The following is a 26,302-nucleotide window of genomic DNA, read 5'->3' on the forward strand; positions in this document are numbered from 1 at the left end:
GGGAACCGAACTCACGACCTTGCGCTTGCCAGGCAGGCGCTTTTGCCGCTGAGCTAAACCCCCAGCCCCCGCATTCAAGTTCTGGTTTGCACTTGCGCGCTGTGGTCCAGACGGCTTGCTTTTCAGAGGCAGCCGGTGCTCGTCTCTGGGTGGGGAGCACTGGTTGTGGTTACACAAGTGAGCAGGACTCACCTACCTTGGGCACACGGTGGTGCCAGTGGCCCCCGTCTCGGGTGGCAATTACTTGTTACAGAAGTGTTTCTTTGGTTCCTGTGGTGCTCCTGCCCTACCCCTGCCCTGTGAGTTCCCCAGTCAGGAACCAGTGAGTGGCTGCTCCCGAAGCAGACCGCCTGTTCCCTGCACACCGGCCGCTGTCCTCCCCGCGGGGCTGCGTGCCTCGGGCGGAAACGCAGGGGCGTTGGAGAAGCCTTCTCGGATGGTGGTGGGACAGACTGAAGATTTAGAAGGGGTGAGAGCTGTGTGCCCGAGGGCTGCCCGGCGGTGGCGGGCCTTGCAGGAATGTGGATAGTTCGAGGGACGGCATGGCTTGCAGGTGCGGGGAACAGCTCCAGGGAGGCACAAAGTCAGGGGGCTTTGCAGGGGCCTCCCTCCTCGTGTTTTATCTCTAGCCCCTGCCCCGTGTTTATCTCTCGGCACCGGCGTTGTAGTTAACATGTGTTTCTGACTCTCTCTCTCCGAGGGTAGAGGCTGTGCCGTGCCTCCCCAGAGCTTGCTCGCAGCCACATGCCTCAGACACTCGCAGAGGGCACGGGGGCGAGGCAGAGCTGCGGGTGTGATGGTGGCTGTGGCTGGGGAGCTGGCTGGGCGGGGCTGTGTTCGTGGAGGCCCTGGTGACCAGCTCTGTTTCTTGATCCGGAGCCAAGGTTGGCACAGGGGCACTCAGGCATGGGCTCCAGAGAGCCCTGTCCTAGCCAGGTCTTTCCAGAAGGGGAAGGAGGAGCCGGGGCAGCGCCTGGCAGCATGAGCCCCGCTGGGCATTAAGGGCATTGTGAGGGGACAAACCAGGGCTTCGCCAGAGGCTCAGTCACGCGAGGACACGGTTGCAGGACTCTCGGCAGAGAGAGCCGACAGCCTGTGTCCTGCTGAGCCCGAGTCCTGTGGGGAGGGGCTCCTGGGCTCCTGGGCTCCGTGGTGGCCCAGCCCAGGCTGCAGCGTGTAGTCGGGAGCTCGGCCTGCAGCTTGGTCCTGGAGCGTTTCTCTTGGCTCCACCTCCCTTGTGTGAAAGGAGCCTTGTTCTCCCGGCCTCCCCGGACGTTCTGTGGGCATTTGTAGGGCAGCTGGGGGGAGGGACGGTACAGGTGGTTGCCTTTGGCTGGGGTGTAGCTTCGGTGTGGAGTGCTTGCCTCACGTGGACGAGGCCTTTGGTTCCGCTCTCAGCACAGCAAATAAAATTAAGTTACATAAAAGTGAAAACCCGGATGGAGCCCCGAGGGGCTCCTGAGGCAGAGGAATCCCCTCTCACGCGTACCTCTTTGAAAGCACCTCAGTGTTGGCGTGTTTACTATCAGAGCTCAGGCTACAGCCAGCTTGAACCCTGGCCAGGCTTCGGAGCCTAGGCAGCTTGATGGCCGAGACCCCGGAAATCCTGTCTCCCCAGCCTCCCAGCCTGGGCTCTGCACCTCAGAGCTGAGCTTAGTCCAGGGAAGGGGTGATCCCGGGGCTCTGTGGATTGGGAATGGGCAGAGGCCTGCTGCCTCCTCTTTGTTCCTAGGGGCAGTGGTGCTTGTGAGAAGCGGGTCCACACCTTTTGCCGTGGGAGCCTTCTCACTGGTCTGCAGGTCCCTTGAGCAGGGCTTGTGTGTGCAGTGGTGTGGAGAAATGGGATCCTTTGGCCTGTGTGTGAACTCCCAGCTGTGGCGGGGTGGCACTCCGACGGCTACTCGGTATTCAGAAGGAAGATTTATCTAGGGCTGGGCCACTCTGGCTGGCTGGAGGTGCCAGTTCCAGACCCTGTCGGACTGGAGCCAGGGCCCCAGATGTCCGCGAGCGAGCCCTGCAGAATGTGAGGACCAGGAGGGCAGCTGGCTCCTACCGGGCCCCTTGTCACATCCCCCTGGTATCCTAGCCAGACCTGGGTCCTTGGTTCCTTCTTCCCCCCTTCCCTCCCTTCCTCACTTCTTCCTTCCCTCCTTCCCTAGGCAAGTTCTCTACCACTTAGCTACATCCCCAGACTTCTGTTTCTTCTTTTTCAAATTTTGAGACCTGGTGTCGATAGGTTGCCCAGGCTGGCCTCAAACTTGCCATCCTCCTGCCTCAGCCTCCTGAGTAGCTGGGATTATAGGCATACCCCCGCCTTGGTGTCTTGAGTCCCAGCCCAGCCATGTCAGGGCATGAGGTAAAGAGACCCCCAGGCTCTGTTCTTGGTCATGGTCTGGCAGGGGTGGGACGCTGGTACTTCTAGAGGTGGTCTGGGTACGGTGGCTCAGGGGCCAGCCACTGGGGAAAGACGTGTATTCACCGCTGTTGGAAAGGGCTTGGGCTCTGAAGTGGGGTGCGGTCGTGAGGCTAGGCCTTTTCATGTCATCTCAGCCTCCTGGAGAGCTCTGCTGTGCTTCTGGGCGGGAGGGAGGGAGATTAGCCTCAGGACCAGGCAGGGGCCCAGGCTGGACACCTGGCTGTGAGCAGCGTCTCTGCCCGGGCTTGCTCTAGCTCACCTTGGTTGCCGTCTTGCAGGAGCATTCTTGCAGCACCTGCAGGTGAAGTGTCAAAGTCTGCACACTCTGCACCTTCTGCTGGGGTGAGGAAGCAGGCACCGGGGACCCTGTGCTGAGCATGTGGGGGTTCGGGCAGGTGGTGTGATGACCTCACTGTGCAGTTCCTATCTCAGCCTCGGGGTCAGGGGAGCTTGCCAGAGGAGGCAGTGTCTGAGACCGGAAGGATGGGGAGGTCTCGCAGGCCGTGATCCATCTCGCTGGGAGACTAGAAGCAAAGCAGGAACAGCGTGTCTCAGGCCCCGACCGCACAGCACACGTGGGGCACGCTGGGAGAGGTGTCCTGAGCCAGAGTCTGCAGGGACTTGTGAGTGAGGTGGGGCGTTTATGGGGTCTGTTGTCCTTCGGGGGCGATGCATGGGCTTCGGCTCCCCTGCTTCCTAGTGTTAAGTTGGTAGCCCTTGGGTGGCCCAGGTTTAAGAGCAGAGCTTGGAGCGTAGGTCTCCAAGAGCCGGGTGTTCTGCAGTCAGCCCTCACCCTCAGGTCAGCGCTGAGCGCCGTGACCACTGGGGTCGAGCTGTGCGCATCCTATCCTCCCTGGCCTGTGTGACCTTCTTCATGAACACATGAATGTCCCTGGTGGCTGGCCAGTGGCCTCCCCCTCAGCAGCCACAGTCCGGCCTCCTGTCTGTGGTGAGCTCTCCTGGGTGGGCCAGCGATGGGCATGCAGCTGGGTTGCTGATGGAACTTGGGGACCTGGATGTGTTGGAGCCGCCGTCCTTGCGGAGCGAGGTGGCCGGAGCACAGAGTACCTCAGGCCTTCCAGCACCTTCTCCTCCTGTGTCTGCAGAAGCTGCTTTTGGGGTCAGGGCTGCTGCCTGTCCTTGGCCCACACTACTGTCTTCTGTAGAGAAAGTGCTTCTCACTACATGTTTTCTTGGAAGCCTCACAGGTCCTGATCCGCCGATAGGGTCTCTCTCCCGCTTGCAGCCCGACCCGTGGCGCTGGGCGAGGGCTGGTTGCAGCGGAGAAGCCTGGAGAAAGGAAAGCTGAGGAGAGAGCGTGACAGTCAGTCCCAGGAGCAAGACGGCTGCAGGAGTGGGGCCGCGGTGCTGTGGGTTTCCTTTTACCGAGCGCTTGCATCCAGCGCTTGCATCCGTTGTCAGAGGCCCTGCAGGAGGTCCCAGGGGCCCGCTGCCTGTGGGGGTTTCTCCTGTTTCCCCTTCACCGCCCCTCGAGCTTGGCGGGGTCATAGGCCGGCAGCCTCCGGAGAAGGTGGCTTCCTTGCTGTTCCTTGCTGTGAGGAAGGCCCCGCTGACTTCCACCTGAGGGACGGAGGAGTGGGGGAGGGCAGGAGACGTGGAGGAAGTGGTGGAGGAAGTGGCTGAGTGCTGTCCCCAAGTTGCAGGCTGGGAGGTACAGTGGGCTCCACAGCTGGAGGGCCCCACCAGCAGCAACCAGAACAGGGGCAGGGTTGCAGGGGTGGGACAACCCAGGCCCGGGGAGTGTGGGGGGTGTTGTCTCCGGCGCTCTGCAGCTGGACCTCACAGGCCTCTGGCCCCTCTGGAGTGTGGCCCAGCCCCTGCTTCCGGGCAGGGGAGCGTCCCCGCTGTGTTTGGGCGGTGAGCTGTGGAAAGGTGTGCACGGCAGAGCTGGGGTCGTCGTGGTGCTTGTGGGTTGAGGAGTCAGAGTTTGGTCCTGGGGAGGGACATACCTGCCTTTAAGTGCTAGCTCTGAGACCTGAGTATGTATGACCAGGGCGGGTTGCTCAGCCCCTCTACAAAGTGGAGGTAAAAGAGCAATGCTTGCCTTAGGAAGTGGTCCTGGGAATGAAAAAGAATGCAAAGCACTGAGGACCCCCGGGCACAGGCGCGCTGTTATTACTGCTGCCGCTGCTCAGGGCCCTCGGCCTCGGTGGTCCTGCCCTCCCTGCCCGGGGTCCCAGGCATCTTCCACTCTTCTCACCCCTCAGATGGTGACCTTTCTTCTCGGGGGACCCAGGCCAGTATCTCTGTCCCTGATTCTCTGAGCTCCTAAGTGGCGGTGCCAGGAGGCCCCTGCCGCAGGAAGCTGTTGGGTTGATCCAGCCTCCCCTAAGCCAGGCCCCCGATTTGCTCTGAGTTGCAGAAACCTACTGTGGTGTCCTGGGTGATGGCCCTCTTGACTGCAGGGCTGTGAGTGGCAGGCCCGCTGCGGAGCCCCGCCCCTCTGGGCCTGCACCTGGCTTCCAGCCCCTTTCCCAAGCGGGAGCAGCGCAACCCTGGAGCCCCACTCACCTCCCTGCGCAGGTCTCCCCCAAACGCTGTACCAGGCACTGAGTGTCCACTCCCCTACCAGTGCCCCTCCCTGAAGCATTCGTGGCCTGTACGCCCAGGCCAGCCTGCCACATGGGCCTCCCCGACGTGGGCCTGCCCCACGTGGCCACCCCTCGCTTCAGGCCCAGTCCTGTGCTGGGGCTCACAAGGCGACAGGGCTGTGACGGGGGAGGCGTGGAGCACGTGAGCGCCCCAGAGCTTGCGGCGAGCCCCTGGAGGCGCGTGGGCCCCCTGGGCTCCCGGCCATGCCTTCGCGCCTTGCTTCTGCAGATGCACGCTGTCCTTCCAGCTCGCTGGGCTGGAGCCTCCTGCAGAGAGGCAGAGCCAGCCGTCCCACCCTGTGGCCTCACAGAGACGCTTTCAGTGTGGGGCCGGCTTAAGAGTTGAGTTGGCTGTCAGGGAAAGAGAATTTAAAAGCAAGAGAAGGAGTTTGTTCAAGGTTGTTTCTCCGGCCCCTAGCTCTCACTTCTTCCTCAAATCCCCCTCCTGCTGAATGTTCTGCTGGTCTCCTCTCCCTCCCTCTTGGAAAATTCCATAAGTGAAAGACAGGGACTGCACACCAGGAGGGTCTCTCACACCTTCGGGCCGGAGCCGAGGAAGGAAATGGAGGAGGAAGTTACTCTCCTTCTGGGTGCTGGGTGAAAGTGAAAGACGAGGAGGGGCCTCCCGTGAGTCACGCCGGGAGGCTGGCGGCCTGGCAGCCTGGGAACAGGGCGGGAGCTGCGGAAACGTGCAGAGGAGTGATAGCGCCGGCCCAGGGGCAGGGCAGCATTGGTGCAGACGGGCCTTGTACCCGCTTAGCTCCTGCCCTCTGCTGGTTTCCTGCTAACGATGACCTGGAGCATTCAGGGACTAAGGTCACCTGGACCTGCAGATTTATTCTCCACAGCAACCTGAGCTGACGGTCCACCTGTCCCCTCCCAGTCCTAGTGACCCAGGACCAGAGTGTTCCTTTGGCACTCCCAAGTGACCCACTCTCCCACCCTTACCACCTTCCCAGGGCGGAAAGAAAAAACAGAAACAAAACTCAGGCCGGGGATATAGCTCAGTGGTGCAGTGTCTGCCTGGCAAGCGTGAGGTCAAGAGATCAATTCTTGGTACCACCAAAAAAAAAAAAAAAAAAAAAAAAGTCAAACTGAGACAAACAAAAAATCTTTCTGAAGAAAGAATAAGTCTTTCTGAAGAAAAGAAAAAATACGTGCAAGCAGTTGTGTCAATTATAAAATAGAGACCCAGATTCTGTTCTGTAGCTGGATCAGTAGAGCTACCCTTTTAAAAAAATATCAAGTTAGAGGGAGCTGGGGTGTGTCTTGGTGGAGCATGTGATTAGCTGTTTTCAGGCCCTGGGTTCCATCCCTAGCATGCCCCCACCCCATCAAGTTATCAAACAAAAAACGGTGAGCGCTGTCCTCACGACCTCATGGAGAAACCTTCTAGACTTAAGTTCTAACAACCCGCACCCCTCATATCCAACGTAGACTATTTGCCTACCGTGCCAGGGTCTCTAGCATTTGGGGTGGGGGCACCCGCAGCTGCCGACCTGATACTGGGCTAAATTGGGCCTCTAGCCAGCCAGGGCTGCAAAACAGGTTCTGTGCTAGTTGAGAAAGACTGGTAGCCAGAGCCCCACCCACCAGCTCTCCCCAGGGGCGGGGCCTCACCTCCAGGCCGCTGTGAGCCTGGCTCTGGGCTCTGCACTCTTAGAAGGCCTGGCAGGGCTGTGCGGGAGGGGCGGCCGTGCTGGGAATGCACTCTGTCCTTCCCACTTCCTGTGTCCCGGGTGTGCTGGGAATCTCAGGAGGCGCAGTCTGGCTCTGGTGGGAAGCTGTGACATAGACAGATGTGCAAGGAGGACCCAGCCTGACCACCCAGTGAGCTGGGGCCGGGGTTAAGAGGAGGAGAGGGCCGGTGCAGCCTTTTCCCTCAGGGCCTTCGGCGGGATGTCAGCCCCCTGCCCCCTCCCTGTGTGCCCTGGTGCAGTGCACAGATTACACAACCAAACGCAGCCCTTCTGGAGCCTAACCAGGAAGGGGTGGGACGGAGTGACGGAGGACCTCAGAGACGCTACGGAGTCTGCTGCCTTCCTAGCAGCTCCCCTGTGGGTCCCGGCTCCTCTGTCACCAGTGCTACTGCGAAACCACGGGGCGCTGGGGTGTGGACGCCAGGGGTCTGTAGCTGACGCTGTCACTGCTCTCCCCTCTGCAGCCTCCAGGACCCCGTGGAGCATCATGCCCTGGGAGGAGTAGCTGCGCCCGAGAGCCGTGCTGGAGGAGGGAGGAAGAGCAGGTCTCTCCCGTGGCCGACTCCGCTGCCCAGCGTCTTCCTCTGCCCCCGCCGTGTCCTCTCTGGTGCCGGGACCAGGCTTCCAGCAGGAGCTCTTCCCAGGGAATGGGCAGCTGGTGAATCAGCTGTCGCTGCTGGGGCTCAGCTGGCCGCACCATGAACCTCCAGGCCCAGCCCAAGGCTCAGAGCAAGCGCAAACGCTGCCTCTTCGTGGAGCAGGAGCCAGCTCCCAAAGAGCAGCCGCCCCTGCAGGCGCCCCCGCAGCCCCTCCGCGCGAAGGAGGAGCAGTATGGAGGGCTCGAGGGTCCGGCGGGGGCCGCCTCCACCGCGCAGCCCGCGGAGCTGCCGCCTCCCAGCAGCCTGGCCCTGCTGAACTCTGTCGTGTATGGGTCGGAGCGGACCCCAGCAGCCATGCTGTCCCAGCAAGTGGGCTCGGTGAAGTGGCCCAACTCCGTGATGGCTCCAGGACGGGGCCCGGACCGTGGAGCAGGTGGGGGCGTCAGTGACAGCGGCTGGCAGCAGCAGCCTGGCCAGCCGCCGCCTCATTCCACATGGAACCGCCTGTCCCTGTACGGGGGACCCAAGGGGAGCCCTCATCCCGGTGTGGGGGCCTCTGCCTACTATAACCACCCCGAGGCGCTGAAGCGGGACAAAGCTGGGGCCGCGCAGCTGGACCGCTACGGAAATGCAGTGCGGCCCATGATGCCACAGAAAGTGCAGCTGGAGGGGGGGCAGCCTCAGGTGCCCCTGAACTCTTTCCACGCAGCCAAGAAACCCCCAAACCAGACACTGCCCCTGCAGCCCTTCCAGCTGGCATTCGGCCACCAGGTGAACCGGCAGGTCTTCCGGCAGGGCCCGCCGCCCCCCAACCCTGCTGCTGCCTTCCCCCCACAGAAGCAGCAGCAGCAGCAGCAGCAGCAGCAGCAGGCCGCCCTGCCCCAGATGCAGCTCTTCGACAACTTCTACCCCATGCAGCAGCCGCCCTCCCAGCAGCCCCAGGACTTTGGCCTGCCGCCAGCAGGGCCCCTGGGGCAGGCCCACCTGACGCACCACAGCATGGCCCCTTACCCCTTCCCTCACAACCCAGACATGAACCCAGAACTGCGCAAGGCCCTCCTGCAGGAGGCGGCCCCGCAGCCTGTGCTACCTCAGCCCCAGATCGCCTTTCCCCGCCGTTCCCGCCGCCTCTCCAAGGAGGGGATCCTGCCTCCCACCGCCCTGGATGGGGTTGGCGCCCAACCTGGGCAGGAGCCCGCGGGCAATCTGTTCCTTCATCATTGGCCCCTGCAGCACCCGCCTCCCGGCTCCCTAGGGCAGCCCCATCCGGAAGCCCTGGGATTCCCAATGGAACTGCGAGAGTCCCAGCTGCTGTCCGACGGGGAGAGACTGGCACCCAACGGTCGGGAACGGGAGGCTCCCGCCATGGGTACGGAGGAGGGCCTGAGGGCAGGAGGCACAGGGGACTGTGGGCAGGTGCTACGAGGGGGCGTGATCCAGAGCACAAGACGGAGGCGCCGGGCATCCCAGGAGGCCAATTTGCTGACCCTGGCTCAGAAGGCGGTGGAGCTGGCCTCGCTGCAGAGCACAAAGGTGAGATGAGCGTTGGGGGCCAGACTGGCAGGGGCTGGGGCAAAGGGAGCCGTGCCACTAGGCGCACGACGGCAGTGTGTTCAGTTCACTGAAGGGAAGTTGGGGACCTCTACACGCAGAGAAACCCTACACAGGGCCTCTGTACCTGAGGGCAAGCCGAGGTTTATACTCACAGAGCTGGCAGGCAGAGCAGTGTGGGGACCGGAGGATTGAGTGGGGGACAAAGGGCCATTTCCAGATCGGTATGCTGCAAGGCAAGATGCGGTGGTGGTGGTTACACAGTGATCGCATTTGTCAAAGTTATCGGAGTGTAATTTAAAATAGATCTGTTTATTGTATGTAAGTTACACTGCAATAAAGTTTGTGTTTAAGGAATTTAATAGCGATAGGAAGGAAGAATAAATAGCCAAGTGCACTGTGTTGTGCTTGGAGTTTTTTATACCGGAGCGCAAATAATTTATCATCAAACCCAGCAAAGAGGGCTCTGGCTTTTGTTCCTGTCTTCTGATGAGAAGCCCCGAGTGGGTTTTCCCAGGGTCGCGCCGCTGCAGCGGACGCCTTGAGTCTGACCCCAGAGCCGCCGTTGGCCTTTCTCCCGCCACAAGTCCCCCTGCCGATGCCTTCAGGGCCAGGCTGATACGTGAGGGGACGCGGAGTTTGTCCTGTGTTTAAGGACAGCCAGGCTCCACTCCTTCCGGGTACCGACGGAGAAAGCTGTGCAAAAATGACCCTTTGCCTTGCCACGGCTTCCTTGCTAACTTTGTTTTGCAGAGATTAAAAAAAAATATTTAACACGCCCCGCACTATGCAGACCGAGTGAAATGTTCGGGAGCCTCCTGTGGCCTGAGATGGGTTTCTGGGGACCCCCAGCTCCAGGAGAGGTGGTCCAGGACAGGCCAGGTTGACAAGAGTGGGATCTGCTGTGGATGTTTGAGTCCCTGGATTAAATAGTCCAGCAAATCAGGACTTATCTTTCAGATCTCTCTCTTCCCCTCAAACCCCTTTTTCTCCAGGATGCCAACTGTTCTGAGGAGAAGCGGAAAAGCGTGCTGACCTCAACTACCAAGTGCGGGGTGGAGTTTTCTGAGCCATCCTTGGCGGCCAAGCGGGCACGAGAAGACCCTGCGCTGGTCCCCCTCATCATCCCAGTGTCGGTGCCTGTTCGGGCCGTGGACCCAACCGAGGTGGCCCAGGTTGGAGGTGTTGATGAAGACGGGAGGGACCTGGAACAGCACCCCACTGAGCACAAGGCATCAGTTATCGTCACCCGCAGGCGGTCCACCCGGATCCCGGGAACAGACGCGCCTGCTCAGGTGAGAGGCTCCTTTTCCGAACCCCTCCAGGGCATATGTGCTCCCCCGGCCCAGGACCCCCTGGGAAGCAGGAGGACAAGGCAGTGTCAGAGGGTTCCAGGGAACCTGTGGCGATAATATTTTTATTTTCTAAACCAAACTTCTGGATGGAGGATGAATCACGTTTGTACTTGAAATTGAGCCCATCTGGGAAAGCGTAGCATGTGTGAATCTCTTTTGTTTGGGGTCAGCAAATTTTGACTGGTTTCTAGTGGTCCAAGGCCCTATGCTACGGGGATGCTACTGGGATGTGTACCTTAAAATCTCCCACCAGGATTGAGGGTTCACCGATTTTTTTCTTTTACTCATATCATTGTTTTGTGGCAGTAATATTAGATAGGTTCTCATTTAGAACTGGGCTAGATGCTGTATTGTTATGGAAGCTTTCTTTTTTATCTTTAATCCTCTGTGACCTTTAAAGTCTACTTTGTCTGATACTTAACTTTCTTTTGCTTAGTGTCTGCCTGGTGTATCTTTTTCCATCCTTTTACTTTCATTTTTTTCTGTGTTCTTCACTTAAGGAATATTTTCAAAGTGGTATACAATTGGGGTTTAACAACCCAAGTTGTTAGAGTGTAACAACTTTTGTCTTCTAATTAGAACATCAGTACAGTTTACACTTTTCTATTTATTTACTAATAAAATTGTGTGTATGACATACAGGATGATATTTTGATACAGGTTATATACTGCGAATGGCGAAATCAAGCTAATTAACATATTCATGACCTCAGATACTCTCCGCCCCCTGCCAATATTAGGATTTTAGGGCCTTTGCTTGAGCGACAGCCCTTAAAATTTTTTTTTTTTTTTAAAGTTTGAGACAGGGTTTTGCTAAGCTGTCTGGGTTGGGTTTGAACTTTTGGTTCTCCTGCCTGAACCTCTGAGAGTGCTGAGATTACAGGCGTGTGCTCTGTATACTTAGTGTGTTGAGAACATTTCAGAATTGCCCTTAGCAGTTTCTGAGTATACAATACACTGTCATTAATGAAAATTCCCGTGTTGTACACTAACTGAACTTATTCCTCCTAACTAAAATTACATTTCCTCGGACCAGCAGCTTCCCAGCCTCTACTGCAAGCTCCAGGCCTTGGTGATCTCCATTCTACTTTCTGCTTCTATGAGTTTTACTTTTAAAGATCCCACTGCTCTGTTACTGATACACCTGGGCTGAGATCTGCCGTGTAATTACCTTTCTGTCCATCCCCTCCTGCCTGTCCTGTGCTGTGCCCCTTTTCCCCTCCCTCCCCCGATATTCCATTTCTCACTTGTTAATTTATTAGATGTGTACTTAAGTATTTCTCTGTAGTGATCACTGTAGCTGTCTCTAACCTAGATATCTGCAGAAGAACCCAACCTGGTGGAAAGGGATTTGAGTGACTATTTTCTGAACTCTCTGAAGGATGCTGTGTGGCTAGGTACCATCTGAGATGTGTAAGATACAAGTGGACCTATACACAGTGAAGGCCTTATGACTTGGGCTTACTTCCCTGGTTGAGAAGGCTGCTAGAGATTGAAAGTGCATCCTTGACTTATTGAAATCTAATGTAAGCTAGAATTTTTACCTCTTCCTGGATATACAGGGTTCTTACAAGGCTCAATTTTATGTTCCACTGAGCTACACTGACTTGTAGAATTTTTTTGTTTTGTTTTGTTCTGCTTTTGTTTTTTTCCAGTACCAGGAATCAAACTCACGACCTTGCGCTTGCCAGGCAGGCGCTGTGCCACTGAGCTAAATCCCCAGCCCCGACTTGTAGAATTATTGCCAAGCATTTTCACTTAACATCAACAGGACATGATGACATTTTTGTGTTATTTGGATGTTATTTAATTTAGATTTACCCTACCATTTTTGTTGTTGTTCATTTCTTCTCTTAGCTTGGACCATTTCTATGCTGCTTTGAAGGGCATCCATTAGTGTTTCTGGTTTGAATCTGTGAGTAACGGCTCTTATTCATCTTTGGTTATTTGAAAGTGTTTTCATTTGATCATTTTTGAGGGGTAACTGCTAAGTGGTGAATTCTACATTTGTAGTTATTTTCTTTTTGGCACTTGAAAGATGTCATTCTAGCCGGGCGTGGTGGCACATGCCTGTAATCCCAGCACTGGGGAGGCTGAGGCAGGAGGATTGTTGTGAGTTCTAGGCCACAAAGTGAGCTCAACGCTAGCCTGAACTGCATAGGAAGACCCTGTCTCAGAAAGCAAAGAAAAAAAAGGACGTCATTCTATTGTCTCAGGCTTTTATTGTTCTTGCAGTGTTAAAAAATTATTGAAAGCTATAGTGTTGTTTAAATGTAAGATGGCTTTTTATGTTGTTGCTTTCAAGATTTGGGTGTATTTTGCTTGCTTGGTAAAAAAAGAGCCTTTGATTTTTAGCAGTTTTGCTGTTGTCCCTATATATGTTTTTTAGAGTTTTTTTTTTTTTTTTTCCTTAAGAGTTTCTAGTGTGCCTTGAAAATTTCTTTTCCATTTCTTCTTTCCTGTGAAACTCCGTGTTATGTTTATTAGGCCTTTATCCCATATCCCCTTTACATCTGGCACAGTTTCCTGTATTTTCTGTTTTATCAGTCTGATCTTTCAGTTCACTGGTTATCTCTTCAGCTATGTTTACTATGTTGTTAAAACTTCATTGAGTTCCTATTTTCAGTTATTTTACCTTTTTAATTCCCAGATTTCTATTTGGTTCATTTTCAGAGTTTCTAGTTCTTTCATGAAATTCTCAACCTTGCCTTTTATTTCACTGCGTAAATTCTTATTCTCCTGAATGTTTATTTCAAATGACACCATTGACATCAGTCTGTTTTAGTTACCTGTTCTTCAGTTTTAGTCACATCTTGGGGCTGGGTATTTAGCTCAGCAGCAAAGCGCCTGCCTGGTAAGCGCAAGTCGTGAGTTCGATTCTTGGTACCGAAAGAAAACCAAAAACAAAATAAACAAAAACAAAACAATTAAGTCACATCTTGTTTTCTTGTAAGTCGTTATTTTTTATTGAAAGTCAAGTATATCCACCCATTTCCTGTCACTGTAATACAGTACCTGAAGCTGGATGCTTCTTTAGCTCCCAGTTGCTCAGACTGAAAGTCTCAGGTTGGGTAGTCCCTCTGTTCAGCCTCGGTGAGGGTCCCTTAGGCTGCATCACAACATGGCAGATAGCATCATGGCTGGAACATGTGCAAGAGAGAGAGCTGTCACGTAGCAAGAGAGGAAGTGAGAGGGATCCCAAGGCCGGGCTTGCTCTTCTGTAACAACTTGTTCTTGTGAGAACTGACTTCCTCGGAGACCAGCGTTAATCTCTCCCAAGGTCAGTGCCCCCATGCCATAATCACCTTGGACTAGGCCCTGTCTCTTAAAGGCCCGATCACTTTACCACAGCCACACCAAGGACTAAACCACCAGCAGGTGGGAAAAGACCACCTCAAGCCATGACATCAGGTGTTGCATATGAAAAATGATTGAATTGCTGGGCTGTGTGACTTTGGTTCCACAAGGCCTTCTCCCCATCTCTGATTGCTTCTGTCCCCACAGCGAGGTTGGGACGAGGTGTGCACTGGTTCCCAAGCGCCCTGCACCAGCCCCCAGCAAAGCTCCACTTAATGCCGCCTCTTTCCCTGTGATCCTAATACTGGATGCCCTGCAAAAGTTAATTCAGTACTTTTCTAGAAAATATAGATATATCTTCCTTCATCTAGTATTATTCTTTTAGCCGGGGGTTTTGCTCAGTGGCACAAGCTCCTGCCTGGCAAGTGCAAAGTCCTGAGTTCGATTTCCGGTACCAAAAAACAAAACAAAAAAACCAGTATTGTTCATTTATCATCTCCCCACCTTGGATAACGTTTTCAAGCCTTCTGTAATAGCTCATCTTCTAGAGGAGCTCTGTCCTTATTTGTCATATTTCCCAGGTCAGAACCCGTGGCATCGTGAGCAGGTTCTACACTGACCTGGAAGGTGCATGCGTGTGTGTGCATGTACACACACACACACACACAACCACAACCCCGAAACACAAAAGTGTGTCCCACCAATTTACCCAAAGTGTGAATTTTTTTTAAGCATTAAGGAAATTAAAGGCTCTAGATAATATTTTCTCTAGAGATTTTATCTTCACTTCTGATGGGTACCAAAGGGCACCAGCAATCCTGAATCACTTTTACTTAATCAAAGACAGAAATGGGATGACTTGAATCTGGGCCTTATTCCACGTGAGAACTAGACTGCTCCCATGCACCTCAATTCTGAAGTGTAAGCCCTTTGAAGTCCTGGTCTGAAGCCGGGGTGTTCACCAGACTTTTTCCTTGGTGAGCCCCAAACTCCAGTCTTTATTGTGTTGGCCCTTGAATTTGTTCAAAGTTCTGCTCAGTTCCTCAGCCTCTTGATCACCTCTTCTAGTAATGGCGCCCACTTCTAGGGAGAAGGCAGCCCCAGTGATGGGCTCATCTGAGCTGCCTGCTTCACCCCCGCCCCCTTCTCCTGGCCAGGCCGTTTGCTCTTTGCTACCTTCAGGGATGTGCTTTTACATTGAGTTCAGATTTTCTGGTTCTCAGATGAAGAGTTGGCCTGCGTGCCTTGCCTCTGTAACAGGAGGAGGAGCTCCCTTATTGTGAGATAATTAACCCAAGGTGATCTCCTCTCTGGGATCTTGGGAAAAGCTTGTGGTGTAGAGGCCGGAGGCTGGGCAGTTTCCCCTGAGAGTGGCAGTGCTGAAGACAAAAACAACGTCCTTTGCAAGCCTGAGCGCTGACCTAGAGTCCTGTAGTAAGGTAGCGGACGAGCTAGCTCTGGAATTTGCATCTCCTGAGTCCCTGTCTGTGAGGGTTTTTACTAGGCTTTTGGGGGACATTTAGTTGTTCTTCGTTCAGTTATTTTTCTTTGTATCATAGCCATTTCCAGACATTTATAAAATGAGTGAGTGTTTCACTGTCACCAACTGTCATATCAAGATGCAACCCGTCTTGTTTCATCTGTGCCTATTCTGCACTCCTGGATTATTCTGAGGCACAACCCAAACACTGTATCATTCCATTCATAAACACTTCAGTTTTTATCTGAGTAAGATAAGATACATACATATGGTCTCTTTGTTTCTTTTCCTTTTTAACGTAATCTCATTACCATTATCACACAAAGAATTTGTCAGATATTCAGAGGAATTTAAATCCTTCATTATAAAACTACAACCAGTTACAGCTGGCTAAGTTTTTATGGAGTTTCTTGGCGAGAAAGCTGGGGGGCTGCTTTAGCTCTCCTGTCTTTTTCTTTCTTGTGTAATCATCATTGCTCTTCTACAGGCAGAAGAATGAACCTTCTCCTTCCGTCCTAATCTGTGAAAGAGGGCACACAGGGGTAAAGGTCCTGGCCAGGCCTTCTGCGGGAGGTGTTTTGGGGGCTGGAGCATCAGAGGGTAGCGGGGTCTGACGTTGCTCCCAGGCCCAAGCGGGCACCATGGCCAGCCTCACCTGCTGTACTCTGTAGCCGGAGCGGCTGTGGGTGTCGCTCACCCCCGAGGGCTCTGTTCTCTGCCCTTTTGAGACCATAAGGATGGAGCAGGAGAGGGCTCCGTTCCCTCACAGTCGTACCGTGCTCCACTCAGGGAGAAGCACGAGGCCGGAGGGCTAACTTCTGACAGTGTGAGTGGGCCGGGCGGCTCGCTGCAGATCTAACATTCAGAGAGCAAAAGTCTGCGTGCTCAGAGCTTCCTTCTCCTGTTCCACTCTGCGATCCGTTCCCCAGCTTGGGTCTTGGCCCACAGGAGAGGCGTCCATCTAACCCAGAGACTGGGGTTTCGGTAGTGCTAGCAGCAGTATTTACTGAGTAATTACTATGTGCTAGGTAGTATTCTCATTGATTTCCATCTATTATTTCACTTAGTCTGTGTAGCTCCTGCATTACGTAGGCACGGACTAGTTTCCTGGTAAAAGTGAAGATGCGTGGGGCTGGGTGAGGTGGCACCCACCTCTAATCCCAGTACTCTGGGGGCTGAGGCAGGAGGATCACGAGTCTGAACCCAAACTAGGCAATTTAAGCAACTTAGATCCTGTCTCAAAATAAAAAGAAGAGCAGGCTAGGGATGTAGATCAGCGTGAGGCCCTGGGTTCAAGCCCTAGCTTTTTTCTTTTTTTTTCTTGAGATGCACACAGAAATTCTGTAATTTGAAGTGGTGATAGATCCAAACCCAAGCCATCCAGCACCACCCCTCGCTGGGTCCTCCTGCCCTGCTGCATTGTGCAACGGTGCGAGGGACTGTGGCCCGGGGGCCAAACCCAGAGCTCTGCATAGTTTCTGCATTTTTGCGGGGTTTTTCAGAGGGAAAAGGGAAAAAAGATAGAGCAGGACCTCCCGCGAGCCACAGAGCCTAAACATTTACTCTCCCACCCTTCCTAGAAAAGATGCGCTGAGCTCTGCCGGAGAGGAGACAGTGGAGGGGCTTTTGGGCCTGCCCTCCTTTCAGGCCCGGCTGGGTGCGTGCGGTGGGCGGGCAGGCAGGCAGCCCCACGCGTGAGCCCGGCGGGCTGCGGTCAGGACTTCGGGCTCCCTGAGCCTCGGGGGCTGAGCCCGCCCTGCTCTGTTTCCTTCTCCAGGCCGAGGACCTGACCGTCAAGTTGGAGGGGGAGCCCTCCGTGCGCAAACCAAAGCAGCGGCCTCGGCCCGAGCCCCTGATCATCCCCACCAAGGCGGGCACTTTCATCGCCCCCGCCGTGTACTCCAACATCACGCCCTACCAAAGCCACCTGCGCTCGCCCGTGCGCCTGGCTGACCACCCCTCGGAGCGCAGCTTCGAGCTGCCGCCCTACACGCCGCCGCCCATCCTTAGCCCGGTGCGGGAAGGCTCCGGCCTCTACTTCAACGCCATCATATCCACCAGCAGCATCCCGGCCCCTCCTCCCGTCACGCCAAAGAGCGCCCATCGCACGCTGCTCCGCTCGAGTGAGTGACCCCTCCTCGTCGGCCGGGTGTGCGGCCGGGGCTGCGCAGGGCGGCCTCGCTCGCGGTTGCCGGAGTGGGGCGGGAGGCCCTGCCCGGGAGAGGGGACCCTGCGCCTCCTGGGAAGAGGAGGTCGTCCCGGCACGGAGCGGCCTGACGTTCAGGTCCCTGCTCTGCCGTCTGCGGTCGCACCGCCTGCGCGAGGACCTGAGCTCCCGGGCCTCAGTTTCCCCAGCGATCGGAGGGTCGGAGGGGATCAGGGCCCTGGCTGATGCTGCAGCCGCCGCTGTTCGGCTGATCGGCGGTGTCCTGCGGCCAGGCCCTTGCCGGGTGTTCGTACGGGTCTGGTCTCCTGGGCCTCTGGCATGCGGCCGTTCACCGAGGAGCGTCTCCCCCGGGGCCGGGGCGGGACAGTCCTGCCCCCAGCGGGCGGAAGGTCGCGGAGGAGCGGGCCGCCCTCGGGGCTCAGCGGCGGGACGCACCGTGGCGCGGCTCTCGGGTGCCCCCTGCTGTCTGAGGTGGGCAAAGGCCTGCCCTGCGCGGACTGCTGACTGCTGACCCCTTTATGGTCGCCCGGGAAGCTTCGCCCCTGACTGGGCTGCGCAGGGAGTCACCGCGGACAGGGAGGGCAGGCTGGCAGCCAGGAAGCGGGCAGTGCGGCCACCAGTCCTTCCCGAGCTCCTGGGGGCGCAGCCTTGACCTGGGCCCCCAGCAGTGTGTGGGGCACCGTGATCTGTTCTGGAGAAAGCGCAGTGCGGGGTCCTCAGGGAGTTGACCCAAAGGCCGGAGAGCGAAAAGCAGAGGCGGTGTGGGTGAAGGTGACCGAGCCCCGGGCCTGCAGAGGGCTGGCAGGGTGGGGCTGGAGCGAGGCGGCTGTGGAGGGGGAGGGGCGGGCAGGGCCCTCCAGGCTCCCAAGGTGGGGCTGGGCGGGGAGAGCGGGGCCGCCGTCAGGTCTGTGAGGATGGGGTCCCGGCCGGGGCCGGGGAGGTGGAGACGGAGGGGGAGCTCCGTGAGCGGGTTTTCGGGTGTTTATCCCACGTTGCAGACGGCTGGTGGCAAAGGTGGATTTTGTGTGTGTGTGTATGTTTGTTTTTTTGTTTTTTTTTTTTTTGTTAAGGAAGTAGCTTGCTCTTGTGGGGCCTATCAGAAAATCAGCTTGGAAGAAACTAAGGTAGAAAATCCAGAGAGGAAGAAAGAAGAGAGCGATAAGTCCCTTTCTTAGTGTGTCCCAAGTTTCTGCCTCTTTGCTAGAAAACCACAGTTTGACGTCTGTAGTGTGGGAGCTTCTGGAGCAGGAAGTGAGCCCTGGAGGTCGGTGTTACCAGCAGTGCTAATGATACCGGCTGATGAGTTTTTTGTTTGTTTGTTTGTTTTTGAGACAGGGTCTCACTGTGTAGTTTAGGCAGGCCTTGAGCTGACTTTGTAGTCAAGAAAGACCTTAAACTCATGGATATCCTCCTGCCTCAGCCTCCCCAGTGCTGGGATTACAGCCATGCGCTGCCACGCCCAGCCTAGCTCATGTTTTACTGAGTGCCCAGCTCTGTGCTTTATTTTATTCCACCTCCGTGTTAAGGAGACAGAGTAGTCCCTTTTTGCAGGTGTGAAAACTGAGGCCCCCAGATATTTAGTTGAAGGCCTGAGCCGTCAGCAGGTTGTAGAGCTGGGACTCGAGTTCTTGAGTTCTGAGCGATCTCAGTGTCACAGCTGCAACTCCCGCATGGCTTCCAGCTGCCCAGGGGTGGGGTGCTTTGCTGAAAGGAGGGAGGTTCTACTTACCAACCTCTTCTTTGCCCCACAGACAGCGCTGAGGTCACCCCGCCGGTCCTCTCTGTGATGGGAGACGCCACCCCTGTGAGCATCGAGCCGTAAGTGCAGCCTGACTGGGGCCTGCAGTGTGAGGGTGGCCGGGGGGGCCCCGTGCATGCAGGTGGGCTCGGGGACCGAGAGCAGGGTACTGTGAGGCCTCTGCACATCCGCGGTGCACCCTGGGCTCCGCTGCCCTCCCTGTGTCCGTGTGGAAGTTGTAGGGAAAGGAGAGGCGCGGCTCTGCTTGAATTTCTCTCCGAGGAGAGCTGGCTGGGGCCCAGGAGACTCCCCGTCTGCCCATGCAGAGCAGCTCCCCTGCCAGCCCTGGCCTTGCCTTTCTGATTGCATCAGGGGCCTGGCTGCTCTCAGTCTCCCAGAAGCCCTTCCCTGCACCCAGCTCCTGCCAGTTGCCCCTCGTAGCCCCACCCCTGAGAGAGGGTCAGGTAACCGTCCCATGAAGTGAGGGTGGCCTTCGCCCCTTGTACTTCCCACTGCTACAGACGCATCAACGTGGGTACCCGGTTCCAAGCGGAAATCCCCTCGATGCGGGACCGCGCCCTGGCGGCTGCAGACCCCCACAAGGCCGACCTGGTGTGGCAGCCCTGGGAGCACCTGGAGAGCAGCCGGGAGAAGCAGAGGCAAGGTGAGCGGGCCTGGGAGTGAGGCGGCCAGGCGGGCCGGCGGGCGCACGGGGCGGACGGGCGCTGAGCGTGGTTTCTTCTCCTGCTCCCTGTGTGCCTGTGAATCCAGTGGAGGACCTGCTGACAGCTGCCTGCTCCAGCATCTTCCCGGGCGCTGGAACTAACCAAGAGCTGGCCCTGCACTGTCTGCACGAGTCCAGGGGAGACATCCTGGTAAGAGAGTCTTGTTGGTTTGGGGAAGGTCCCCCGGGAAGCTGGCATGTCTGAGGTGTGTAGGAGGGTCTGACCGAGGCGGGGGTTTAGCAGCTCGGCCCAGTGGAACTCTGGCTCCAAACTACATTTTGGTATACAGGGTCCTCCTGTGCACGCCTTCCCTGATGCTGGGTCAGTGGGGTCCCCCTGGGAGACAGGACTGTTAACGAGGGCCTTCTCTGTTCGTGCAGCCTGCCTGGGGGCTGCGTTTCCCTTAGGAGCCCCCGGTTCCTGAGCTGCCCCACCTGCCGGGCCTCTACCGTCCTCCCAGACCTCTGGTCCCTCAGCAGTTCAGGCAGCAAGAGAAGCGCCCACCCTGCGCTGAGACCTCAGGAGGCCCTCTGCCCTGGACTGGGCCTCGCACGCTCAGTCCACACTGACCTCGGCCACGGCCCTGTCTTCTCTCCTCTTCCTCCAGGAAACTCTGAATAAGCTGCTACTGAAGCCACCCGTGCGGCCCCTCAACCACCCACTAGCAACTTATCACTACACAGGTGGGCCTGGCGGGGGTGCGTATGTGCCCCGAGGCTCCCGGGGTCTCTAGCAGCAAGGGCCCTGCTTGGTGCCGAGCCACAGCCCTGGGTGAAGGCAGAGCCATGGGGGATCTGGTACCAGGGCGGGAGTGGCTCTTGAAGGGACTTGCCGTTCCCTAGAGGGAAGGGGTGAAAGAAGTGGGCAGGTGGGATCCTATCGAGGCAAAAAAGCCTCGGTCATGGTGTGAGACCAGAAACCCAGCTGGATACCATCCAGATTGGCCTCAGGTACCCGGAACGTACCTGGTCCCCGGAGCACACGTCCCATTCTGGACGTTAAGAGGGACTTTGGCCAAATCACATAATTCTAGAAGCCACTGTTACTGATCCCTGTTACTGCCACATTTTGTCCATACCGGAGAGTACCAAGGGCTTCACCTTCACTGTCATTTTGTCCTCGGCACACCTGTGAGGTGGGTCTGGATTCTAGCTCCCATTTCACACGCAAGGAGAGGGAGGCCCCGAGGGACAGGGTGTGGAGTCAGCTCTGAGTGCTGCAGGGAGCGCGTGGGGGTGGCCTCACGCTTGGCTGGTCAGAATCGCCCACAGTGCTCCTGGGCCTCCCCGCCTCATGCCCCGGCTCCCTCTGCCCCTCAGGCTCCGACCAGTGGAAGATGGCGGAAAGGAAGCTGTTCAACAAAGGCATTGCCATCTACAAGAAAGATTTCTTCCTGGTGCAGAAGCTGGTAAGTCGGGCTGTTTCTGGGCAGGTGAGGGCCGGGAGCTGCACATGTGACTTTGGGACTCCTGTCTGTGGGCACCTGCAGCTGCTGACCACGCCCTCCTAAAAGTAGTCAGATCACTGTCCTCAAGTGGCCTTGGAGACAGCTTTCTAAGCATTACTAGAAGAGGAAAGATCTGGCCTTTTCCCTGGCTGGTTTTGAGCCCCTTCTGCTTTGGGTGATGTGAACGTGTTCTGGGGCCCGGTATGTATTACACTTAAAACAGGAGGATGATAGGATGGGAGGGAGGGCTTTGAGAAGAGGTGAGCCATTCCCCTGGGGATCGTGGAAGGGTGGTCACTCCGTCAGCCGGCAAGTGCCTGTGTTGCTGCCCTGGGTGACCTCTGCCTGCGTCCTGCTGAGCCAGGGCCTCCCTCTAGTCCCCAGCTGACGAGCCTAGGTTCCCCGGATGGTCTGCTCAGCTCCTGTACTCTGCTGGTAGAGGACAGTGCTTTGTGCTTCTTCCAGCTCCATCTCACGAAGTCTGGGCCATGGGAGGCGTGCGCTGTGTGGCTCACCAAGGGAAAAGGGCGCCACGCTAGGTGGTAGATGGTGTCAGGATTGGCCCCGGAGACTCGACGGGATGCTGACAAATTCCCCCATGAGGGTTTGGCGAGGAGGACAGTTGTTGGTTGTATTTTAGTAACACTGTCCCCAGATCAGGTGATTTCACAGGAAAGTACTTGCTGTGTAATTCACTGAGGTGCCCCTGGTGCCTCATGTAAGGAGCAGATCAGTGGTCAAATGAACAATCCAAGAGAACTGTCAGGAAAAGCATAGTGGTCTGATTGACAAGTGTAAGACTGGGCCATTCCCGTGAGATGAAGTATGTCTGTTTGCCCCTCCCACAGAGGACCCCAGGGCCCCTGGGCTCCTGGACAGGAGCTCCTTGCCCAGCAGGGAGAGCAGCCTGGGAGCCCGGGGGAGGGCAGGGAGTATAAGGGAACCCTTGGGTGGGAGGCAGTCCAGAGACAAAACCCAGCGGCCAAACAGATTTATGAAATGGGACAGCTTAAAATTTCAGGCTGAGAAGTCCCTGAACTGCCTCATCCCATTATATTTGCACAAGCAAAACTGATACTGGAAAGGTGGGTGACTTGCATGAGGCCACACAGCCATTTGTGGCAGGGTTAGGAACAAGACTTGGGTCTTCTGCCCCCTCTTCGGATTTCCCAGGGCTTTCTTACAAGTTTTCACTGAGTCCTGCCTGAGCTAGCATGGTGTGACAATCCTCTACCTCGCTTGTCGGGCACCGCCCCCTGGAGAGGGGTGGCCCTGCGCCCGGATTCCTGAAGCACATCTCTTTTGCCAGCTTGGCGCTGGTTTTGACTGTGGTTGATGCCCAGACTTTTCCCTTTAACTTTTTCACTGGAAAAGTTTCAAACTTTTGAGAAAAATGGAAAGAGCACTACAAGAAATGCCGGTTGACCCTTCACTTAGATTTATTATTAGTATCGGCCCCTTTGCTTCTCTGTCCACATCAAAACAGGTACATAAACACAGGACTGTTTTCCTTTCTCCATTTTAGCTAATCAGGAAAAGTTACAGAGTATCTTGTGACTCAGCAGATTTCAGTGCATATTTCCTAAAAACAAGAGTTATTTTTCAATACAACCACGGTATCATAAACAAGTTCCAAGAAATTTAAACAGATACAGTGAGACTCCCTGGTATGCACTGCAGGTCAGTCACATCTCCTTGGGGCCCCCAGGGTTGTGGCTTGCGTTTCTTTCTTTCTTGGCAGTAGTCCTGAAGCGTCGGTTAATTTCATTGGTCAGAGGTTTGTGGCAGAGTAGGCACTGCAGAAGTGATTACATTTCCTGGGTTTACTTTGTTTAGATTTTGGCCCAAAGGTGAAAGGGAACACATAGGAAGGAGAACGGCTGGATGCTCTCCAGGCAGGCGAGCCAAACCAGCAGACTCTAACCTCAGTTTTGGCTTCAAACCAGATCCAGACCAAGACCGTGGCCCAGTGTGTGGAATTCTACTACACCTACAAGAAACAAGTGAAAATTGGTCGCAATGGGACTCTTACCTTTGGGGACGTGGACACAAGCGATGAGAAGTCAGCCCAAGAAGAGGTTGAAGTGGATATTAAGGTGATTCTTTCTCTAGCCCCAACTGCCTAGCGCCTGGCAGGGTCTGGGGCAGGGCCGAGCTCTTCAGGAGTCCGCAGAAGGCAGGCAGAGGGAAGCACGATCCCCAGAGCCCACAGAACTCATGTCCCCAGCCCTAGACCTTCGAGCTTCCTGCTGTAGTGGACAGCTGGGGTCACAGTAGGTAAGCATGATATGGGTTCAGAACATTGGAGAATTTCCCCCACAGGATTCAGACCACCATCTACGGCCATCTCCTCAGCAGACCTCTAGCACTGTTGCCCAAGCCAGTCATTCTTGCCTCACCTTTGTGATTTCTGCTCTGTCTGCACCCTCCCATGCGTCAGCGTTACTATTTTTATGTCCACACGCCACTTGCGCTATTACTTAATATTTTCCTTGATGTTGGCCCACTTTTACTCAAATAGAAGAGACGCTCTATATCACAATCATGAATAGAAAACCAGTATTGTTTCCTGTAAATAGAAGGAACTGGTAAAAATAAATATATACGAAAACCAATCACTTACCAAATTCTAGTTAGATGTTGTATTACCTGCCAGGGTTCTGAGACTGAGGCCTGATCTTTCTTTGTTAAAGAAATTATCAGGTCTACAGAAGCATAAAGGACGTATTAATACCAACCTGAGACTTTGTACTTGACCTAACCAGGATTGAAAGAGAATTGAAAGGGGAATGTCATTTAATTCTACATCCATGTATCTGTCTAAAATACCATCTCATGGGCAACATGCTGCTCTAGATGGGGGGAGTTTGCTCCCCATTTTGCAGGTGGAAAGGGAGAGGAGATACAGGAAGTATTACAGAGATGATTTGGAATCGGAGCGCAAGGTGCCTGCCCAGCTCCCGAGACCACTCTGCCTGAGGATGTGTCCTCCAGGTCTAGGTCAGGGGGCTTGTGGGTACTGGCATGTTCCCGCAGCCCTCACCCTGAGGACTCCCAGGTCTTAAGACTGTCTTTTGTTCCCAGGGAGACTAGCCAGGGAAAGGCTGCAACCTGAACCAGGCCAGCGGGACAAGTCGGGGCTCAAGAGCCCGGTCTGGGTCAGAGTCAGTGCACTATTTCAGTGTGGCTGAGCTTGTTCTTATCCCCCATAGACTTCCCAGAAGTTCCCAAGGATGCCTCTTCCCAGAAGAGAGTCCCCAAGTGAAGAGAGGCTGGAGCCCAAGAGTGAGGAGAAGGAGCCCAGGAAGGAGGGGGAGGAAGAGGTCCCAGAAACCCAGGAGAAGGGGGAGCAGGAAGAGGGGCGAGAGCGCAGCAGGCGGGCAGCTGCTGTGAAAGCCACGCAGACCCTCCAGGCCAATGAGGCGGTAAGTGAGTCTCCACCTCCGCTCCCTGAGCCCAGGGAGGGCGGGCAGGCAGGAGCGTGGTGGCAGCCCTCCCGACCACAGCAGCACACAGTGCAGTGAATACTCTGCTGTTAACTTGCTTAATGCGCCTGACGACAGGGTAGGCACCGTTATTAGCCACGTTTTACAGATGAGGAAACTGAGGCTGGAGGTAGCACAGTTAATGCACGGCTTGGTGCCAGCCTGCTATTTATTTCTGCACTGTGCAGCTTCTGGTGCTGAGATTTGGAGGAAAAGGGCTTTGTGAACCCCCGTGGGTGTGTGGGAGCCTGAGGAGGCATTCAGGAGCCACAGTTCAGCCCTCGGTCAGCCCGTGAGGGCCGTCTCTGCCTGACAGTGTCTGAAGCGGGGCTGAGACCCTGGCAGGAGCAGTCAGGGCCCCTCACACACGTTCCCCGCACAGTGCTCCCACTTGCATGATCTCAGTTCCTCACGGTGACCGGCACTGTGCCCAGGTGGGACACTTGGTGCCAAGTGACTTGCCTGAGGTCACACCCCAGGTCCTTGGACTCCCGATGCAGTGCTCTGTCTACCATGTAAGGGGCCAAGAAGTAAGACTTCCGGTCAGAGGTGCCCTTGGCCTGGAGAGAGCTCCCGAGGAGCGGGAAGGGCGGGAGTTCGGACAGCTTGCAGGATGTTGTAAGCTGAGCACAGCTGTTTGCTCCTTTCTGAGCTTGGCAGCCTGCAGCAGAGGCTCTGTGCTCTGTGCCTGCACTGTTGCGTCCTGCAGACTTTGTGAACACTTTCCTGTAAGGGTCCCCCCAGGACACATTGTGGCGGCCATCTGGGCCCCCAGCGGAGGCCCGGCGCGGCTGTCTCCCCTGTCCTCTCCGCTCTGGCGCCTGCGCTCTCCCTCTGCTCTTCCTCTGTCCAGTGTTTGCCATGCTGCGTGCGCAGCGAGCGACCCGCGCGGCTGCACCTGACCCTTCACTAGGCCCCGAGTTCCCCTAGCGCAGGGTCTTCCCGCCATCCTCTGTGGCCGTGGCACCTGTCACATCGCACAAAGCTGATTTTCTTGATGGCTTGAACAGTGGGGCTAGAGCGGATCCGAGATGAAGTGGGCATGTGGGAGGGCTTCCGTGGACGCCAGGTGGCCATGTGGCGGGAGTGTGCGGCCTTTCAGGGCCCCACATTCCCCGAGGTCCGGCATTCTGGGGCCCCGGCCCCCCCAGGCACTCGACTCTCCCTGTCGATTTCCTCCAGGCCAACGACATCCTCATCCTGCGGAGCCACGAGCCCAACGCCCCCGAGTCCGAGTCAGCGGGGGCCCAGGCCTCGGAGAAGCCACGGGAGGGGCCGGGGAAGTCGCGAAGGGCACTGCCTTTCTCAGAGAAGAAGAAAAAACCGGAGGCGTTTAATAAAACCCAGAACCAGGAGAACACTTTCCCGTGTAAAAAATGCGGCAGGTGAGGTGTCCGCGCGGGGGGTGGGAGGCGGCGCCCTGGAGCGCTCGGCCTGCCCTCTGATTGGCTCGGCCGGTTGCCAGGGCAGTGACGTCATCAGGGGCCGCTGTAGACGAGGTCGTGCGGGCTCCGGGTGGAGGTGGAGACAGGGAGCAAAGCTTTAGGGCCAGGCGCGCCCCACACCCAGGGCGCGCCGCTCACGCCCCCCGCCCACCGCAGGGTCTTCTACAAGGTGAAGAGCCGCAGCGCGCACATGAAGAGCCACGCGGAGCAGGAGAAGAAGGCGGCGGCGCTGCGGCAGAAGGAGAAGGAGGCCCGCGAGGCGGCGGCGCTGCACCCCCGCGAGGA

The 26,302-nt window shown here is 56.2% G+C and overlaps 1 protein-coding gene across 1 annotated transcript in view; it reads left to right on the plus strand.

The window, feature by feature from the left end:
- The window catches only part of Elmsan1 (ELM2 and Myb/SANT-like domain containing 1), a gene marked incomplete in the record, with an annotated part of 62,775 nt that overhangs the window by 33,421 nt on the left and 3,052 nt on the right, over positions 1-26,302 (plus strand). The window contains 12 exon segments of the mRNA XM_013507123.1: positions 7,193-8,860; positions 9,874-10,173; positions 16,788-17,133; positions 18,929-18,995; positions 19,437-19,579; positions 19,687-19,790; positions 20,248-20,323; positions 20,960-21,048; positions 23,034-23,183; positions 24,300-24,512; positions 25,755-25,957; positions 26,174-26,302. Coding sequence (XP_013362577.1) covers positions 7,427-8,860; positions 9,874-10,173; positions 16,788-17,133; positions 18,929-18,995; positions 19,437-19,579; positions 19,687-19,790; positions 20,248-20,323; positions 20,960-21,048; positions 23,034-23,183; positions 24,300-24,512; positions 25,755-25,957; positions 26,174-26,302 — 3,254 coding nt within the window.

Source organism: Chinchilla lanigera, unplaced genomic scaffold, assembly GCF_000276665.1.
Source record: "Chinchilla lanigera isolate Chin_1 unplaced genomic scaffold, ChiLan1.0 scaffold00122, whole genome shotgun sequence".
In the NCBI taxonomy this organism is placed as follows: Eukaryota; Metazoa; Chordata; class Mammalia; order Rodentia; family Chinchillidae; genus Chinchilla; species Chinchilla lanigera.